This window comes from Malus sylvestris, chromosome 10 (genome assembly GCF_916048215.2).
Source record: "Malus sylvestris chromosome 10, drMalSylv7.2, whole genome shotgun sequence".
NCBI lineage: Eukaryota > Viridiplantae > Streptophyta > Magnoliopsida > Rosales > Rosaceae > Malus > Malus sylvestris.
Genome location: NC_062269.1, coordinates 24,557,609 through 24,577,030, shown reverse-complemented (window position 1 = coordinate 24,577,030; position 19,422 = coordinate 24,557,609). Strand labels below are relative to the sequence as shown.

General features: G+C 37.5%; 1 protein-coding gene, 1 long non-coding RNA gene and 1 pseudogene across 2 annotated transcripts; 2 read left to right on the top strand and 1 right to left on the bottom strand.

Annotated features, from left to right (window-relative positions):
• The first annotated feature begins 250 nt into the window (after nucleotides 1-250).
• LOC126587424 (cucurbitadienol 11-hydroxylase-like) lies at nucleotides 251-8,589 on the top strand. The gene is made up of 9 exons (XM_050252494.1): nucleotides 251-614; nucleotides 791-1,121; nucleotides 1,235-1,384; nucleotides 1,480-1,728; nucleotides 1,821-1,910; nucleotides 2,110-2,188; nucleotides 2,279-2,385; nucleotides 2,504-2,631; nucleotides 8,254-8,589. The coding sequence occupies exons 1-9, from the start codon at nucleotides 409-411 to the stop codon at nucleotides 8,345-8,347; spliced, it is 1,434 nt and encodes a 477-aa protein (XP_050108451.1). The 5' UTR covers nucleotides 251-408; the 3' UTR covers nucleotides 8,348-8,589.
• Nucleotides 8,590-13,132: 4,543 nt separating this feature from the next.
• On the top strand, nucleotides 13,133-14,104 carry LOC126587430 (uncharacterized; annotated as a pseudogene).
• A 1,864-nt stretch (nucleotides 14,105-15,968) lies between these two features.
• Nucleotides 15,969-18,164, bottom strand: LOC126587431 (uncharacterized). The gene is made up of 2 exons (XR_007611069.1): nucleotides 16,871-18,164; nucleotides 15,969-16,791 (listed from the first exon to the last, which is right to left on the bottom strand). It is a non-coding gene; the product is annotated as an uncharacterized LOC126587431 (long non-coding RNA).
• Nucleotides 18,165-19,422: the final 1,258 nt, after the last annotated feature.

Sequence of the window (19,422 nt, the reverse complement as noted above, 5' to 3'; positions counted from 1 at the left end):
AGGTGTCTCTCTTTTTACATTTTTTACATTTTGGAAATTTGCACGCTCTACTACTACTGTAATTCTTTTGTATACATGCAACTTTCCTTGAGGATATAGAAGTTTTACTATAAGACAGTGGATAACTTGATTTAAACACGTACTAGGAAGTCTTTGCACTTGAACCCGCAATGTGTTTTTTTTTTTTTTTAATCTAAATTGGAAAGTGCGAGCCTCAATTATCGTCGTTGTCATAGTAGACGGCCAAGCCTAGGGTAGGGGGTAGCTTATTTAGGGGATCTCATTACGTGCCAATATTTTCCTCTTTCATCTGTGGTACTTACTTTCTTCAGTCTCTTGGAGTAATATTAACAGAAGGAGGACGAACAGTTATTTAAGGTATAAACCACCAAGAGAATAGTAGTGAAAATGTGGAGTTTGGTGGGATTGAGTTTCTTGGTGTCTTTGGTAGTCATATTCATTACTCCTTGGATTACCAAATGGAGGTATCCGAAATGCAACGGAGCTCTGCCTCCAGGTTCTATGGGCCTGCCTTTCATTGGAGAGACTCTCAGTTTGATCATCCCAAGCTACTCCCACGATCTTCTCCCATTCATCAAGAAGAGAGTTCGAAGGTAATACATATAATTGCTCCTTTTGTTTGTTGGAAATGGATATTGCTATAAGTACTTGTGTTCGTAAAGAAATAAAACATAATGATTGATAAAGAAAAATCTAGCTTATAACCCAAGTTAGTTACCTACCTAGCTAGTTTCATAGAGAGGGTGTTCTTTCCTTTGCTGCCTTGCAGATATGGTCCCATATTTCGGACTAGTTTGGCGTGTAGATCTGTTGTCATCTCAACCGATCCTGAATTTAACAGTTACATATTTGAACAAGATGGGAGGCTAGTTGAAGTATGGTACTTGGACACATTTTCCAAGGTTTTCGATTTTGAAGGTGACTCGCGGAGGAATGCAGCTGGTATCATACACAAGTACATAAGTCGGATTTTCACCAAACATTTTGGTGCTGAGACCCTTAAGGAAAAGTTGATTGCTCAAATCGAAGAATATGTGAACCAAATTCTACGTTCCTGGTCAAGTCAGGCATCTGTTGAAGTGAAACATGCTAGCTCAGCTGTAAATTAAAGTCCCCTTTAACTTAATCACCTTCTAGCTTAATCCATTAGTTTTAATATGATAGACTGCTATTCTTAAAATTGTAATTCACGTATACACTTTTCCCTTTGCAGATGTATTTAGAGTTTACTGCAAAGCACATGGTAGGTTATGATGTTGAGAAATCACCGGTTAACCTGGCCGAGAAATATCGTAGATTCATCGATGGTCTTATGTGCATTCCCTTGAATATTCCTGGTACAGCACATTATAATTGTAGACAGGTAATATTCAAAATGGACTACTAAATCAAGCAAGCAAAATTTGGTTCATTCAGGATATTACAGGAAGCTTCATAGTGCTTTTGGTATTTATTCAGGGCCAAAAGGCAGTGACAACCATGCTGAGAGATATGCTAAGGGAGCGACGACACGCTACATCAGAGACACGTCGAGAAGATTTTATTGGTCAAATCAGCAATGACATGGATAAAGAGAAGTTCTTGTCAGAGGACTTTGTTGTTCAATTGATGTTTGCGGGCATATTCAACGCCGAGAGTATTTCACCGGTATTGGCATTAGCTATTACTTTACTCACAGAACATCCTTCAGCCTTACAAGAGCTGACTGTAAGTAAACAAAGTTAATTTTATCATCAATTCAGAGTTCATATCTCCTGTACTTAAGATAGTAATGATCATTGGTTATGTTTTATCATCAGGCTGAGCATGAAGCAATTCTGAAAAACAGAAAAGATCCGAATTCCTCAGTCACATGGGACGAATACAAATCGATGAATTTTACCCTTCAGGTAAAGAGTTCTACAATCTCCATATGTTACTTTCTACCTTGCACAATATTATACTGTGGTGAAATTTTTGAAGAAAGTAAAATAAACTTGACAAAAAATAAAATAAACAAAAGTTTGTTTATATTACCAAGTTAGTGGTTCTACTACTAATACCACTGCGGCAAAAGTCTGATAACTTGCTGGTCTTTTGTAAACATAGGTTGTCAGCGAAACTATTAGACTGATAAATAGTGCACCTGGCTTATTCCGTAGAACTGTGAAAGATATTACTGTAAATGGTACGTACTTGCAAATACACACAGCTTATTGGCCTTTTTTCCCAACCGCAAAAAGTTTTTCACTAAAATGTTTAAGCAAATGCTTTGCAGGATTTACAATTCCAGCAGGTTGGAGTTTAATACTTGCTAGCTCTGCACTTCACTTAAATCCCAACATATTCAAGGAACCCGCCGAGTTCAACCCGTGGCGTTGGAAGGTGCGAGCGTGGGATTGTGATTCCCATTTTACTCGGCATAATTTCAATTTTTAGAAGCATGAATCACAATAAAAAACTCAGGCAGCTAACTTTGTTCTATATGTATGCTGGAAATTAGGACCTTGACTCGGATACTATATCCAAGAACTTCAAGGCTTTTGGTGGAGGAATGAGACAATGTTCAGGAGCAGAGTACAGTAAAGCGTTCCTGGCCATCTGTCTTCATGTGTTGGTCACCAAATATAAGTACGTATTTCTTACTTTTCATTTCGTTTTCTCAAGATCAATTAGGGAAATGATTTTTTCATAACACTTTTCTTCTTCTTTCACACTCTATTTCTTTTGGGTAAATATCAGTTTACTACCCTCTAGTTTCGTGGTTTTCAACATTTAATACATCAAGTTTTTTTCGTCCCAGAGTCATACCTAAAGTGTTAATTTTTGGACAGTTTCATACATCCGTTAGTCTGGCTGTTAAGTCTCCCGTTAACTGATGACGTGGTGTCCATGTAGACAATGACTAGGCGTCACGTGTCATCCACGTGGAAATTAAAAAAAAAAACCAAAAAAAAAAAAGAAAAAGAAAAAAGAACCCCCTTCTTCCACCCCAACCTCCATCTCCTTCAGTCTCCGTAACCACCAGCGCACCACTCCTCTTCCCCGACACCTTCTCCCTCTACCCCCACTCTCTTCACCTCCCCTCCCATCAGAAAAACACACAAACCCAGCTCTCAACTTTCCTCCACTTCCTTTCTCTATTCTTCTCTACCCAAACCCAAACCCCAAAATCCCTCTTTCTTCCAATCCCTTCCCAAACCAAAACAAACCCTAATTCCAAAATCCCCAAATCTTGGTGATGACGATGAAGACCCAAATCTCGGCGGTGGAAGCGGTGACTCGGCCCACAACCCGACGCAGCTTGGCGGACGACGACCAAAGGGATCCCAGAAAAATACCTATTGCGAATGAAAATTTGAGAAAATTGTTTGTCATGTTGTAAATACAACCTAGCTGGGCTCCTTCGACGACCAAGAACGAAAGGAAGAAGACGGAAGGAAAAAGACAAAAGAAAAATCCTCTATACCTGATCCACTAGTTCCAGTGATGGAGCTATTAACTTTGGATCTTGAAGGCATGCAGGTCCTAAACCTGAGCTTAACCCAACACCCAGGTTCCTCCACCGCCTCATCTTTCTTCTTCCTACCCTTTGATTTGCTACTTTTACCCCAACTCTCCACCTTGCTAGGATTAAGCACCAAACACATCTCCTCAAAGTTCAAACTCTCTCTAGATTCAGATTCTCATGGCTCAGAGAACCAGAAATTTCAAAACCCACAAAAATCCATTCGAACCCACCAATCTGCAAACCAAACACTACCCAAAAATCTACAAAATCTCTGAAATGTTCACAAAAAAAATGTGACTCCAACCAAAGTCGAACAGCGGTTCAGAACCACAGAAAATCCACCGCAACCCAAAACCAACCCAGAAACACTACAAAATCTTCGAAATTTTCACAAGAACTGCGACTTGAACCAAAGATCGAGCTGTCTTATGCTCGATAACTGAAATTGAATCCGACCCAGTTGGTCAAAAAGGTCAGACAGAGAAAGACAGAGTGGAGAGAGAGGGAGTGGGGGACAAAAGAGGTGAATGGGTGGGGAGGGTGGGTGCAGAGGAGAGAAAGGAGAGAAGGGAGGGAGGAAGGGGATCGTGGGGGTGAGGAGCAGCCCAGAAATTTTTTTAAAAAAAATAGTTTTTGGGCCTGATAGCTAGGGTTAGAAGATGGGATAAAAAAAATTAATTTTTTTTAAATTTTAATATTTACGTGGATTCATAATGACACGTGGCATCCAGTCACTGTTTACGTGGGTGCCACGTCATCAATTAACGGAGGTTCTGATGGAAAACTTAACGGATGTATGAAAGTGTCTCATAATTATGACTTTAGGTACCAAACTGGGATGAAAAAAATTTCATGTACCAAATATTGAAAACCAAGAAACTTCAGGGTAGTAAACAGAGATTAACCCATTTCTTTTTGTCTCGTTATTTTCTTTTGATTTCTTTAATCCCCAAGCCAAAAATGAACCGAGGTGTCTAGGAAGAGAAAAATTGTGTGGAAATTGTTTGGGCCATAAATAAAAATAAGGTCTACTATGAGGCCTATCCATTATGATTTATGCAAAAGTCACATGACTTTAACCCATCAACTTCGAAGCTCAAACCAAGGCCTGACAACCATCCCACTTCACTCCTTCATTGAGTATGGTAATTTACCATCACCACAGAGAAGCAAGGGAGTGAGGTGGAGGCCAGAGCCTGTGGAGAAGGCAGAGACGGAACCTAGGCCGTGAAGGCATGAAAAATCCAGCGAAGCCTAAATCCCTGAACCTTGAGCAAGGTGTTAGGATGGTTCTGGATTGCTCACCAACACCAACATAGCGCATTAGGCTCATACTGGATCGCCAGAAGAGAGGTGTGGCAACAATCTATTTTAAAGGGAAAATTACGTTCGTCCAATTGGACAAGCCTGCCTAATCTAGGATTCACTCTTCTCAGCCTACCATTCTGACACACATAGCTAAACAAAGATTCACCATGTGCAGCCAAACAATTATCAAGAACAGAAATATCTCAGGAAAATTTGAGGTCGTTTGTCTCTGATACAAAGAAAAAAAGAAGAAGTTAACTTCCCTTTTTAATCGCTCAAAGAAGACACTCGTGATGAATTATCATTGAAATGGGAAAACGAAGCGCAAGGATCAGGACAATTGAGAGATCTGTCGTCAAAACGTTAATTGCAAATTTTGGAAATGTCAACTTACAACTTTATCTTGGACAAATACCCATACGTCTTTGCAATATCGGTTTGCTCCCCACGTCTAATCAGCGAGCATTGGTAGACATGATTGAATTCGAAGAGATTTCGTCAGATACTGAGTAGGCAAAGTCAGTTGTGATGGTCTACAACATGCTAGTAACATCAGTTGGCCCTGGATTTCCGTATTGCCTTGGACACTCCATAATGGGTCAAGTACTCGAAATGGGAGCCTTATAGGCCATTTGGGCAATACTGTTATCCGAAGGGAATACTAAGTTGGTTAGCAACACGGGTCTTATCCTTAAACCAGAAAGTTTAGTCCAAGGTAAGGGTTGAGCTACCAACCTCATCCAACACTCACTATTCCTCGGTGCAAGAACTTTGACCCTAGGTATTTCTGGGACAAAAGCTGTGCAACATCGTCTCCACTCGATGAGCCAATGACTAAGGTCAGGGCACCTAGGGTAAGGAGAAGGCGAATGTAAACCGTTCCCAAGGAAGTTATGATTAAATCACTGGCACGATTAGCAAATGATTATCCTCTCCATATCCTTTCTTTCTAACCTACCAAATCAGAAGATATGTGCCGTTGAAATTTGATCAAACGGCTACAAACAAGAGCTTACTTTAAAAGTTATAATAACTTCGATACAGATTCTCTGATTTGATGGATTAAGAGGAAATGATCCGGAGAGATCAATTTCCACCAAAAATTAAAGATGTCAGAAGTTAGTGGCAATCAAATCAAGTTGCACGACTTTTGATAACTTGTTCTACAAATTTAAATATGCCTCTCACTCATGTAGGGATGACAATTTAATTCGTCAAACCCGATTCCCACAGGTAACCGATTCGAACAGTTCGGTTTCGGGAATCAAATTTTGGGTTTTTTTTTGTTATGGGTAACCGTTGAGTTAATTATTCGGTCTTGGGTTCGGTTATGGTTATAGGGGTATCCACTCCAAACTCGTACCCGAACCGCCCCGTTTTCATTCTTTAATAAAAAATATATGTATTTATTATTTATATTTTTTTATAAAAGAATGAAATCCAATTTTTTTTCTCCAGCAACCTTAATACTCCTTGAGAGACTCAAAGGTCTTGAGTGTGCAGTGCAGTGCAGATTTCAAAGGTCTTTTATCTTTATTCCAAAAAATTTAATGCTTTCAAGTTTTATGAAATCTAGAAGAACTCAAAGCCAAGAACCCAAGAAACTAGTTTCCAGCCAAGCTTTCGCACATAAGCCTGAATTCCTCTCTCTCTCTCTCTCTCTCTCTCTCTCTCTCTCTCTCTCTCTCTCTCTCTCTCTCTCTCTCTGTGTGTGAGACTACAACAACTACTATAACCAAAGGCCCCAATTTCCCACTCACTCACATTCTCTCATAATCTTCTCACCAGAATCACCCACAAATCTTATATTTTTCTTCCCTCTCTGTTTCTTACTACTTTCCGATTCCCTCAGCAACTCTGCAGCATCGCCATTAACGTTTCCATCAGAAGAAGCATGTGCATGATAGACGCAGAACAACTCGGTCAAGAAATGGGCAACATGGAGAATAACAATAAGAAATTGAGTTATTGTGGGCAAGGCATTAGGTGGAGCATTCATAATGGAAATACCATTACCCAATGGGGAATCCGTTACCCAACGGGTTCGGTTACGGGGAATACCCGTTCGGGTTTTTTACGGTTTCGGGTACAGGAAAAACAACCGGGTTCGGTTATGGGGATAACACATCCGAACCCAATCCGTCCCGTTGCCATCCCTACACTCACGGCCTCCTCAAATTTAAGGTGCATTGTTTGGGCCATAAATAAAATAGAAGCCCGCTATGAGCATGTCCATTTTGATTTAGGAAAAAGTCACGAGACTTCGGTCCACCAACTTTGATGCACAAACCAGGCTTGGAAGACCATCTCACTTTCCTCCAACATGTTTGCGGCCTACATAGAAATCCCTCCAAAGCATATTTGCCACGTAGACGACCAGGGTCGAATATCTCACTTCTTTAAATGCATATGCACGCGTCATCTAACATGTTAATGCCACTACTGCAATCGTGCGAACCACCACAAGACATAGCTGAAAACCACCTACTAGGAATTACAGTCACTATCCGCGCCAAAATGTCGATTTACACCTGCTCCAGCTCAGTGATATGATCGAGGTTTCTCCTTTTCCATTGCCTATAAATAGATCCAAAGGCCTTCAAGCTCCAATCCTTCTTCAAATTCAATCATTATGATTAAATGAAACATGGTGTTATTTTTCAATCAACCCAACTGCTCTTCAACAAACCTCTCGTAACTCTTCGGCTACAATCTCAAAGTCTTCTTTTGAAGCAAACATTGCCTACGATCTTTGAGATTCAAAACTTTTACAGCTCTACCACCTTGTAGTATGATTCGGTTTATGTGCAATTCCAACCACCCTGATTTTCTCTTTGAGGCACATGTTTTTTACTAAGTCCAATCCGACACACCAATGATTTCGGTGGAGTTCTATGACATTATATATGCCCTTCATAGCCTAAATCTTGCTAGACTTTTACTGCTTTCTTTACATTTTAAGTTATGTAGCTTGGCCCATCAGCCTAGATTTTATTTTTGTAAACATTTGCAATATAGACTTCATCATGAAAGGATTACATTATGTTTCTTGTTTAGTTTCGCTTTCATTTACTTTTAAGGTAAGCACACATGAAGCAATACTAAATTTTAAGTCCTCATTCGCTCGAGGCACAAATAAGAACTTAAACAAACCAGCGTCCAACTTGGTGCACAATCATTTGGCAGCCTCCGACATAAACATTATCTGTTGGCAACCTTTGACAGTGGCACATCTATTATCTCTTTCTCTCGAACCATCCCATGGTGCTAAGACCGAAAAAAACAATCGGGTCAAATACGTGTTGAGCCTAGACCAGACTCGGTTTGAGTTTCCAACAGAAATCACTTCTCTTAATTAATTAAAAAAAACTACTGTGTCTGCATGGCGTTTTACATATATAGCTTAATGATCGTTTGAATTTTTGTTTTCATAGGTGGGCAATGACCAAAAAGGCAAAGATTGTTCGAAATCCAACGTTAGGATTTGGAGATGGCATTCACATTAAGCTCGAGGAGAAGAAAAACTAATCTACATTAGTGTTTAAAATGGAAAGTAATTATGGAAGAGTGTGTTTTAAACAACATAATTAATTTCTTATCGTTTGCTTCAATGTTTTGGATGGGAGATGGACTAACTCTTCCATTCCAACTGGCTTGTTTTAAGGAACATATACTTTCTTATCGTTTGCTTCAATGTTTGGATGGGAGATGGACTAAATCTTCTTCCTTTCCAACTGATATATATGTAATATATGGTTTCTTCTTCTTGAGCCGTAAAACTGTTGAATGATCCAAAAAGCCAAAATAAAAATAAAAATTTGCACCATATGATGTGGTAAATGATGCGCATAACCAACATCATACGAGATAGATTCATTAATTGACATGCCGTACACATTCACATCATGTGGTACGCAAATATGGTAAAAAATGCAGCTTCTCTAGCATTTTTCATTTCATTTTTAGTGTAATTCTTCTTGAGCAACAAAATTATATATAATACGCGCCAAAGTAACATATTCCAAAATCAAAAATGTTTTTCACACCAGCAATTTATGATTTTATACATACAGCGAGCCAAGTATTTTTCATTCATCAAAGTCAAGGCCATGCATGTGTATGGCTAATCACCACAATGCGAAGGGCATGAAGAAGATGAAGATGCCACTTTAAAATTTGAGGTGAAACATTAGCGGTTTAATCTATTGAATCGTCCAAATTTGACCCAAGCCGTTTACTATTATTGCACTTCATGTGTGTTTATGTCAATATATATATATATATATATATAGACAAACAATTTAAATAGCAATTATGAGGTACAACCAACTCAAGGATAAACATGTAAGATTGGTGTGCTTGGAAGTTGAGAGGATACATACTAAACAAGCCACTAGCATGCCAAACATGAGTGAAGCAACAATCAAGCAATATAATACCCACTTCATGGAATATAGAGAATTAGAAGGAGAAGGGAACTTGGAGCTCAAGACTTGAATGCCTATAAAATTATAATAGTTCCATCACGGGTGGAGCCACCCACAAGGCTAAGGTGGGTTGTAGCCCAGGGAGGTTTTTTGTAAGTGTAGTGCTATCTACACACCCATTTTTATTTCTCACACATCTCTTTCAATTTTTGGCTTTCGGATCGAATGAATTGATGAAGATCAATGACAAAAAATTAATAAGGGTGTGTGAATAGCACTATCCTTTTTTAAACTCATGATGACTTATGTTAATGCATGTAGCCTGTATAGCCCACTCAATTCCAATACAGTTATTGTTTCATGTATATTTAGTAGAGGATAGGTAATAAAAATTATACATTTTATGCTAAAAATAATAAATTAGTTCAATCTCCCCTCCCCCTTCTATCCTATTCATTAAAGAAAAAAGACTATTTATTCTATGCGATTTAGCCTATGTACTTCTTACTCAAGAAAAGAAAATTATTTTTCTTTTAGTTCACAATTAAATCCTTATCTCCACAATTCGTTACTTTTCGTTGCGATTTTCCAATAAATGTAACATTTCGTACGTTCTTAATTGCTTTATTTACTTATTCTTGATTTATTTCGTAGGTTAATTATTAGGAAAACTAATGAAAATGGCTTGAAAACTTTGAGTTTTAATCAAAATGACAAAAAGGTGTTGTAAGTGAATAGTGCCATGAGTGACTTTTTAAAATAAAATTGTCTTTGTTCGTTAAAGTGAACAGTACCGAGAGTGTTTAGTTAAAACTCCCCTTATTATTTACATGGTCCTTGAAATTGTCAGCTACAGTTATCTCAAGAATTGTTTATATTTTATTGTTGTCCTTTTATATTGATTATTATATAATTTCACATAAGAAAAAAAAAAGAGTTTTAACGAAACACTTCCTGTACTGTTCACTTTTAACGAAAAACCACATTTTTACCTTTCCCTGGTAATATTCACTATACCTTTATTTGTCATTTTTTATTAAAACTAAAGTTTTTTTGAACTTTTAGTTAGTTTTCCTAAAAAATAAACATACGATTTCATGGTACTAATTTCAACTAACCCACTCAAGAAAAAAAAAACCTAGCTCTGCCCTTGAGTTCCATTAGGGGAAAAAGGAGAGAGAGGTATGAGATGTTCTATACAAGCATCCGAAACAAACACTAACTTGAGTGTCGGAGCCCTCATTGATCACAAGCAAATATGGTGTCTAAAGCTTCTCAACATGTTCAAGATTCTTTGTTGGTGGAGAATTAAAATATGTAAAATTTTCCGCTCCAACAATGATATATTCTATATTCAGTCCAAGGGAATAGTTGAATGTGCAACCAAAAATTCATGAGGGAAAAAAATTAATGTTTGATTACATCCTCCCATTTATATATGAATACGGGACTCTATAAAATCAAAATCATTCATAGATTGATATCCAATACTTTCAGCTCCAGAGGGAAATGGAAAGTTGCAGTAGACGACATACATAGCCGTTCAGCGGAGGTGCCTTCTTATTTTACGTGCATAGATTTATTATGCATTCTTTCGAGTTTAATTATGTTATGTTGTCACACTGTCAATTTGTAAGTCATGTTGATCGGGTATGCATAAGCAGGCTTATCTTGTGAACTTTGTGATCCTCTGCATCGGACGGTTTAATGATTTTCCAAACATTCCTGAATTCCCAATCCACAAGGGGCCAGAAGCATTTCATGGAGAGGTTATGGATTACCCCACCAAGGATTACGAAAGCGCGCGCGTAAATACGTGAAACGAAAGCAAGCGCAACAGTTGCTGGGTTTCAGAAATCTGCATTGAACATTGCAAAGGAGTGTTCAGAATATAGTGATCATAGTTTGTTGTATTTGTAAGAAATTCCAAAAAAAAGTGAGCTTCATCAGTTCATATTATGGTGCAACTGTATATATGAACATAATGGTTGTATTCAAAAGACTTGAAATGGCACACACCAGATAAATGCCAATATGAGAGGGAAAACTTGAAAAACTAATTATTTGAATTAAGAGGCAGTTACATGAATGAAAAACTGCTTGTAACTGACATCCTTAATGGAAGGATAGGTTACAATATATATGTCGTGGTGGTCCCTCTTCTCAGGTGTGAGATTCCAATCACTTGCAAGAATACAAAGATTATCCAAGAGAAGAGAAGACAAAGATTATTCTTAATAACTATGTCTTCGAATACCAATAAGTGACTACTCTTAGTTATTGAAACCCTCAACATGCACACAAATTGCTTGTAATTAATGCTATAATTTTGGTTCATTAGGGTTTGGTTGTTTTTCGATCTTTAGAAATCCTACATGTGGGTTTTTTTTTTTTTAATTGAGCACATCAATATTTTTACACTAACGCGCACGCAGGGGGGGGAGAGTTCAGCTAAGCCACACAATGGGCAACCTAATTTGGCATCAAATTCGCCATCTACGAGATTCGAACATAAGACCTCTCACTTCCGATTGAAGATGAATACCACCAAACCATAGTACTGAGTGGCATCCTACATGTGGTATTAGAGCCACACAATTCAAACCCTAGTTATGAATATGCTTATGTGTATATTTCTACTCTGCAATAATGATGGTTTATATTGAACTTGTGTTATATATTGGTCGCTGCATTCATACCTTAATGTTGTTTGTCTTCATAACTTACATATATTATACAGATATGCACTCTATGATTCAAGAATGTGTATCTATACACACTATATCTGACTATACATATTTTGAATTTTGATAATGTATCTGGTTTGCAATCGAGATTGAGGTGGTTTGGACATGTGAGAAAATCGGTTACGGTAGTTTAGACATGTGAAATAAAGGCCTACAGACGCTCCGGTTAAAAGATACAATTACAAGAAAGAGGTTCAAGACTGAAGTGGTAGAGGAAGACCTAGGAAGACTTGGCAAGAGACTCTAAAAAAAGACTTGGAGTACTTATATCTAACGGAAGATGTGACACTGAACCGAGAGTAATAGCATTCTAGGATTCTTACAGCCGAGCCCACTTAGTGGGATAAGGCTTTGTTGTTGTTGTTGTTGTTGTATCTGGTTTGCAATCAAGTACAATTATGCAGATTACATTATAGTAATCACACTTGCAGACATAACAGATAAAGAGATTTTGGAACTAATTTAGTGTAAAATCAAAGTGTATGACTAGATTATCATCTCAGAATTATATAATGATAATAATGATAGTGGTCTACACATATTAACAAGTAAAAGAACTTCCAAAGAAGTCCATTTACTGGGTTCATTTGAGTTTTATGTCTTGCCTAAAGGTGTGACTAGATCCATAAATTAAGAATGACAAGACATGTTGCAGAAAGTTCTTAATCATATATTTATGAAGTTTTTTTCAAAATCATTTTGAGTTAACAGGTTTCAATATGATGAGTTAGGTGAATGTTGAGAAGTTGAATGGCAACAACTTCAAAACTTGGAAACAGCAGATTGAAATGAATCATGGAATGTTGGAATTCAATGTTGCATTCAGAGTTTCTTAGCCTGCAGCACTGACTGAAGAAAGCACTACATAAGAGAAAGAGTTTTTTACAAAATGGGAAAAGGCCAATAAAATGTCCTTGCTCATAATGCAAAACTCAGTGGAGGAACATGTGGGAGGTGGAATTCCTAGCTGTGATTTGGCTAAGGCTTATTTGGACAAAATAGAGGAAAAGTTTAAAAGATCGGACAAAGCTGAAACTGGTGTACTTTTGTCAGCCTTGATCAACACCAAGCATGATGGTTCTGGAAGTGTTCGAGAACACTTGTTGAAGCTGGTTAATCTTGCCAACAAATTGAATGCCATGGACATTGGCATTACGGATCAGGTTCTTGTGCATATGGCACTTTACTCACTTTCCACTGATAATGAGCAGTTCAAAGTGAGCTATAACACTCAAAAGAAATTCTAGAGTGTAAATGAACTCATCTCCATTTGTTGCCAAGAAGAGAAGAGACTGAAAAAGTCGAAAACGGATAGATAAGAGTTTGCCAATCTTCTGAATGTTGGAAAAGGCAAGGGTAGGATCACTTCAGTTCCCAGGAATGACAATTACAAAGGGAATAAGCCATTTGGATTCAAAAGAACTGATTCTACGGGCTGGTTTGGTATTGCTGTGCTTTGAAAAAAAGCTGTTGTGAGAATAAGCGGCTATGAAATAAATCAGCAGAGTGTTTGGTAAACTTTTTTGTAAAAGTACTTTTGGAAGAAAAAAAGCAGTCTAATAGTGGGTCTTTTCATTAAAGAAGCACTGTAGCTCCGTGTGCTTTGAAAAAAAGCCAGTTTTCCAAAGCTGCAAATAGCAGCTTCAACTTTTTCCTTTGATTTCAGCTTATTCTCACAGCAGCTTCCAAAATAAGCCATTTTTTTCAGTTTACCAAACACCTAAAACCCTCACAGCTTTTTTTCATGGGTGCTTTTTTTTTAATCACCTCACTCCCAAACTAGGTCTACTTCTGGAACAAAGAAGCAGTTCAAGTTCACTACAGTGCTTGCTAGACCATATGTAATTTCCACATGTAATGGACCTAAGTTTAACAAACCAGGTGTCAAAAAGTATCATTTTTGTCAATATGAGGATCATGTTAGAGAGGATTGTGCTAGTTTTAAAGCCTTGTTAATCAAGAACGGTGTCAAAATCTTTAATGTTTTTGTCACAGTAGAATCTAATATGGTTTTTATACCACAAAACTCTTGGTCGTTTTACACTGGTTGTTCTATACATATAACCAATTCCTAATTTGTAGGGATTTCAAAGCCAGAATAGAACAAGTAAAGAGGTCTACAATGTTTACTTTGGAAATGAAAATAAAGTTGTAGTTGAATATGTTGGTACCGTCAAATTGAGATTGTCAATTGTCTATGTTTTAACTTTAAGTAATGTACTTTATGTTCCTTCTATGAGAAGGAACCTGTTTTCTATGATTCAATTTGTAAAAGATGGTTTTTCTTTTATTGTAGATATTAATCAAATTAGGTTTTATGTTCAAAGTCAGTTTGACAATCTTATTGGTTATGCATTTCCTTACGGTGACTTATGGAAAATACAGTACACATACCATCAAGAGTGTCTCAATGTTGAACATTCAATTCCTAAACGTATGCTTACTGATGATAAGTCTTTCATGCTTTGGCATCAAAAACTAGGGCATATATCCATGGAAAGAATTATGAGACTAGCAAAGGATGGCATGTTGCCACAATTAAATTTTACTGATGCAATGAAATGCATTGACTGCATTAAAGGCAAAATCACCAATTCAACAAATAAAGCTAATACAACAAGTGAGTTGTAATCTCTTGAAAATCATACATACTGATGTATGTGGTCCATTTCCGACCAAAACAATATGTGGAAATTCATAATTTGTTCTCTTTTTAGATTTCTCAAGATACACTTTCTTATATTTGATTTCAGAAAATTCACAAGTATTGAATTGTTTTAAAATTTTCAAGTCAAAAGTTGAAAATCAGTTAAACAAGAGGATTAAGATTGTGAGGTCCGATCGTGGAGGTGAATTCTATGGTAGATACACTGATAAGGGATAGAACAAGGGTCCATTTGCTTTGTTCTTGCAACAAGAAGGTATAGTGGCTCAATACACCATTCCTGGAACTCCATCTTAGAATGATGTAGCTGAAAGCAGAAATCGTACATTCAATGATATTTTGGAGCCAAAAATAATCCCAAAATTCCCGGAGGCGACATGTGGACTCTCAGTTGAAAAAGACAAGACTGCCCTTATTAAATAAGCAGGCATCCCACACACAGCTCAGCATCCTAGGACATACAAGCTACAGACTATGACTACTCAAAGCTCCACTGCCAATGGAAAAAGTCAAAGGTATTTAATAATAGGATTATCCTTGAATCGTATTATTAATACACTCCCAATTGAAGACATCATATCAAGTAAGTAATCCCAATTATATTTAATTAGGAATAATTACCTTTGTTTCTAAGATATTATTTACACAATATCTTGGGAATATTCTCACCAAATCCAACCCTAATGGCCGGCCACTCTCCCTATAAATACCCCATTTCTCCACCGAAAATGGTACGTCTTTTCTATATACAAAAAAAAAACTCTAAACACTCCCTCTTTTCAGAGAGACTAACTTAGGTATTGGAGATCCATTAGCCAAACACACCCCCCCCCCCCCAAAAAAATACACAAAATTCATCGTGGACGCGTAAAGCTTTTGGTATTTGATCAAAAGTGTTGATTGTTTTGCAGGTGTATTTTTGTCAAGGCCGAAGATGGCGGAAATTTGCATCAACATATATGGTTCGAAGTATGACCTCTCACTTACCTGATTTGACTCACTTACCTGATTTCCTTTGGGGTAAGGCATTGAAAACAGCCAATACATGGACGCCTCACAAGTGAAATGACTCTAAGAACAAAATTGTAACCCTTATTTTGGTTGATATAATAATTTAGTTGCTCAGAAGTTTTCTATTGATTGAATAATTTATTTTAAAAAAGGCCCAAAACTCATGGGTTAGACTTAGAGTTGTCATAAAAAGGAATTGAGATTGGTTTAATGTGTAGGCTCAAGGTAAATAGATGTGTAAAAAGTAAAAGGTCCAAGATACTCTTTGTGTTGTGCGGAAGCGTCAAATATGAAACCAATAAGCAACAACGGCAAAATATGATAAGACAAATAATCCAAATGACACAAGGATTTATACTGGTTCGGCGTAAGCCTACGTCCAGTTCCGGCGTAAGCCTACGTCCAGTTCCGAGACGGCGAGGAAATTCCACTAATATCAAAATGGAGATTACAAATAGAGTTTTAACTCTCAAACCCAAATCCCACATACACCTAATAGCTCTCACTCTCACAAAGAACAAATGGAGAAGATGGAAAACATATACCAAATTCCTTCTCTCCCAAAAGCCACAAAATGTAGCACAAATATCTTTGATTGAGTGATTACTAACAAAAGGGGATTACAAACAAATGGGAAGGATAGATAACAGCAACACTTCTCTTTCTTCTCTCTAATCTGCCGTTCCCCAACTCCCCCTTTTCTAAAGGCATAACCAAATGCCTTAATATAAACAAAAGGCCCCGCCTTCTCTCTCTCCTCTTCTCTCTTTCGGCTACATATTCTTTGCCTTTGTAAAAGCCACAAATCAAGGGCTAGACATCATAATGATGTCCCCCTTTTCCTTATTCTATTTTATTAGCCGAAAGGTATTTTGGCTTGTTGTTCACTTGGTCACAAATCCAACAATCTCCACCTTGACCAAGTTCCGAAAGCATCACAGAGAATCGAATCAATAATCACCATAAGCACCCAAAGTACAAACTAAAGACAATGGAAACTAAATCAAATTCCCCAAACTTTCGGTACTCATAATGATCTCCACCTCGACTCAAATTGTACCAAAGCCAACAAAAGTAGACCATTTCTTTACCGTCTTCTCCAAATTTGCAAACCATAAGTGCCTTGATCAAAACAAAAGGTGATTCAAACGAAGAACTGAAATTCTTCAATATCACCAACAAAAGATCAAGCACACCATACCAAAGTTGGACACACAACGAACTCCACCTGCTCACAAACACCATGGTCTTAAACTGCACCAATAGACTCATTCACATAGCATGGCACATTCTCCAAGTCAAAATTGATTACAAATTTGGCAACAAGGTCTCACATACCACATACAAAAATATGCCCTTCACTCAAGTTTACCATCATCACATGAGCACCAACAGGACAACCAAAATTTCAAATTCAAATAATCAGCAGGAGATCCAAAACCATACCTCAACTGGAGTCTTCAAGAAAACTAATTGCAGATGATGGAGACCAATAGACCAAATAGCAGTGGCAAACAAATCCAACCAAATGTCCATAGACCAAACAAAGTTAGAAAGCATTTAACTTGCCTTCTACAAGAGGGTTCCACACAAATGTTCCACATTGCACGTGGTGTATCCAAAATAGTGTGGTGTCTCACTATCCAAACTTGCAGAACTTAACAAATTGGCCCTCATTGAATTCAACTTTACCAAAAAAAAGCAAAACCATACCAATATCCAAAACAATAAAAACACCGATGAAGAGCAACTGACATAACACAAACATACATAGAGGCTACTAAGCAACTTTCTCAAATCATAACAAAGAATCCTTACAAACTCTTAAATCTTCATATGTAGCAAAGAGATTTAAGAGTACCCACAACACCAGATTCCTTTTTTTTTTTTTTTTTTTTTTAATTTCAAATCTGGTGTAGCCAACTGTCATCATAGAACAAAGTCGAAGTCGTCATCGACGACATTCGCACTCGCACCAGCATTATCTTTCAGTTTTGGGCAATCAACTTTCCAATGCCCTTCCTTGCGACAATAGTTGCATGTGTTGTTTCTGGTCTTAGACTTCGATCTCAAATTTCCTTTATTACTACCTGAACCATATTCCCTATCTCTGCATCTTGCTATAAAAGCCTCAGAATGAGAATCATTCAAATTTCCAAATACTTTGTTCTTTAACTCTCTTGAATTCAAAGCGGCTTTTACATTCTCCATACAAATAGAATCTCTCCCATATAACAAAGTTTCAACAAAATTCGCATACGAAGGAGGTAAAGAACACAACAAAATCAAAGATTGATCCTCATCATCAATTTTATTATCCATACTTTTCAAATCCATAATAACCTTATTAAACTCATCAAGATGGTTTTGAATAGGTGTACCTTCAGTCATACGGAGAGTGTACAAACGTTGCTTCAAATACAAACGATTGGTGAGGGATTTGGTCATGTATATACTCTCCAACTTAAGCCACAAACCAGCTGCAGTAGTTTCATTTTCCATCTCACAAAGAACTTCATCAGATAGTGATAACATAATTGCACTATGTGCTCGATTCAAAGTGTCTTCTTTTTCTTCAGCAGACCAATCTTGTGGCAAGGCCTCCACACCCTGTAGCGCCTTAAGCAACCCTTGTTGAACTAGCACAGCTCGCATCTTAACCCGCCACAGGCTAAAATCATTCCTCCCATTGAATTTTTCAATATCATATTTCACCGACATATTCGAAGGTTTCATAGACATATTAGTACAAAGCCTCCAAGTCGAAACCCGGAGCTCTGATACCACTTGTTGTGCGGAAGCGTCAAATATGAAACCAATAAGCAACAACGGCAAAATATGATAAGACAAATAATCCAAATGACACAAGGATTTATACTGGTTCGGCGTAAGCCTACGTCCAGTTCCGAGACGGCGAGGAAATTCCACTAATATCAAAATGGAGATTACAAATAGAGTTTTAACTCTCAAACCCAAATCCCACATACACCCAATAGCTCTCACTCTCACAAAGAACAAATGGAGAAGATGGAAAACATATACCAAATTCCTTCTCTCCCAAAAGCCACAAAATGTAGCACAAATATCTTTGATTGAGTGATTACTAACAAAAGGGGATTACAAACAAATGGGAAGGATAGATAACAGCAACACTTCTCTTTCTTCTCTCTAATCTGCCGTTCCCCAACTCCCCCTTTTCTAAAGGCATAACCAAATGCCTTAATATAAACAAAAGGCCCCGCCTTCTCTCTCTCCTCTTCTCTCTTTCGGCTACATATTCTTTGCCTTTGTAAAAGCCACAAATCAAGGGCTAGACATCATAATGATGTCCCCCTTTTCCTTATTTTATTTTATTAGCCGAAAGGTATTTTGACTTGTTGTCCACTTGGTCACAAATCCAACACTTTGAATTTAACAGTTCTAATGGAAGGGGGTGAAGTGGAACCAAAAGAGGTGAAAATGAAGCATGCAAAGACTGATCGAATACTTGTATCTAATTCTAAATGGGAACGCAGGTAGCTGTTATAGGGTCTGGAATTAATGGCAGGTACAAACTTCCATAAGGATTTTAGCCTATTGTGTTTGACTCTTCAGGCAACATTGGAGGAGTGGAACAAGACTATTGATTCTACCAAGATGCAAACCCCTAAAGAATTTTACCAGTTCTCAAATTTTGCATGGAAGAATTCCACAGCTAGCTGTAATTGGATTCTCCGAGAGTATTTCGAACTTATATATACACTTCCAAGATGA

Bases quoted from the DNA above. Each gene is read 5' to 3' on its own strand.
- LOC126587424 (XM_050252494.1), top strand. From the start codon at position 409: ATGTGGAGTTTGGTGGGATTGAGTTTCTTGGTGTCTTTGGTAGTCATA. The intron at 1,911-2,109 runs GTAAAGAGTTCT...TTGTAAACATAG, and splicing joins CGATGAATTTTACCCTTCAG to GTTGTCAGCGAAACTATTAG. The intron at 2,632-8,253 runs GTACGTATTTCT...TTGTTTTCATAG, and splicing joins GTGTTGGTCACCAAATATAA to GTGGGCAATGACCAAAAAGG.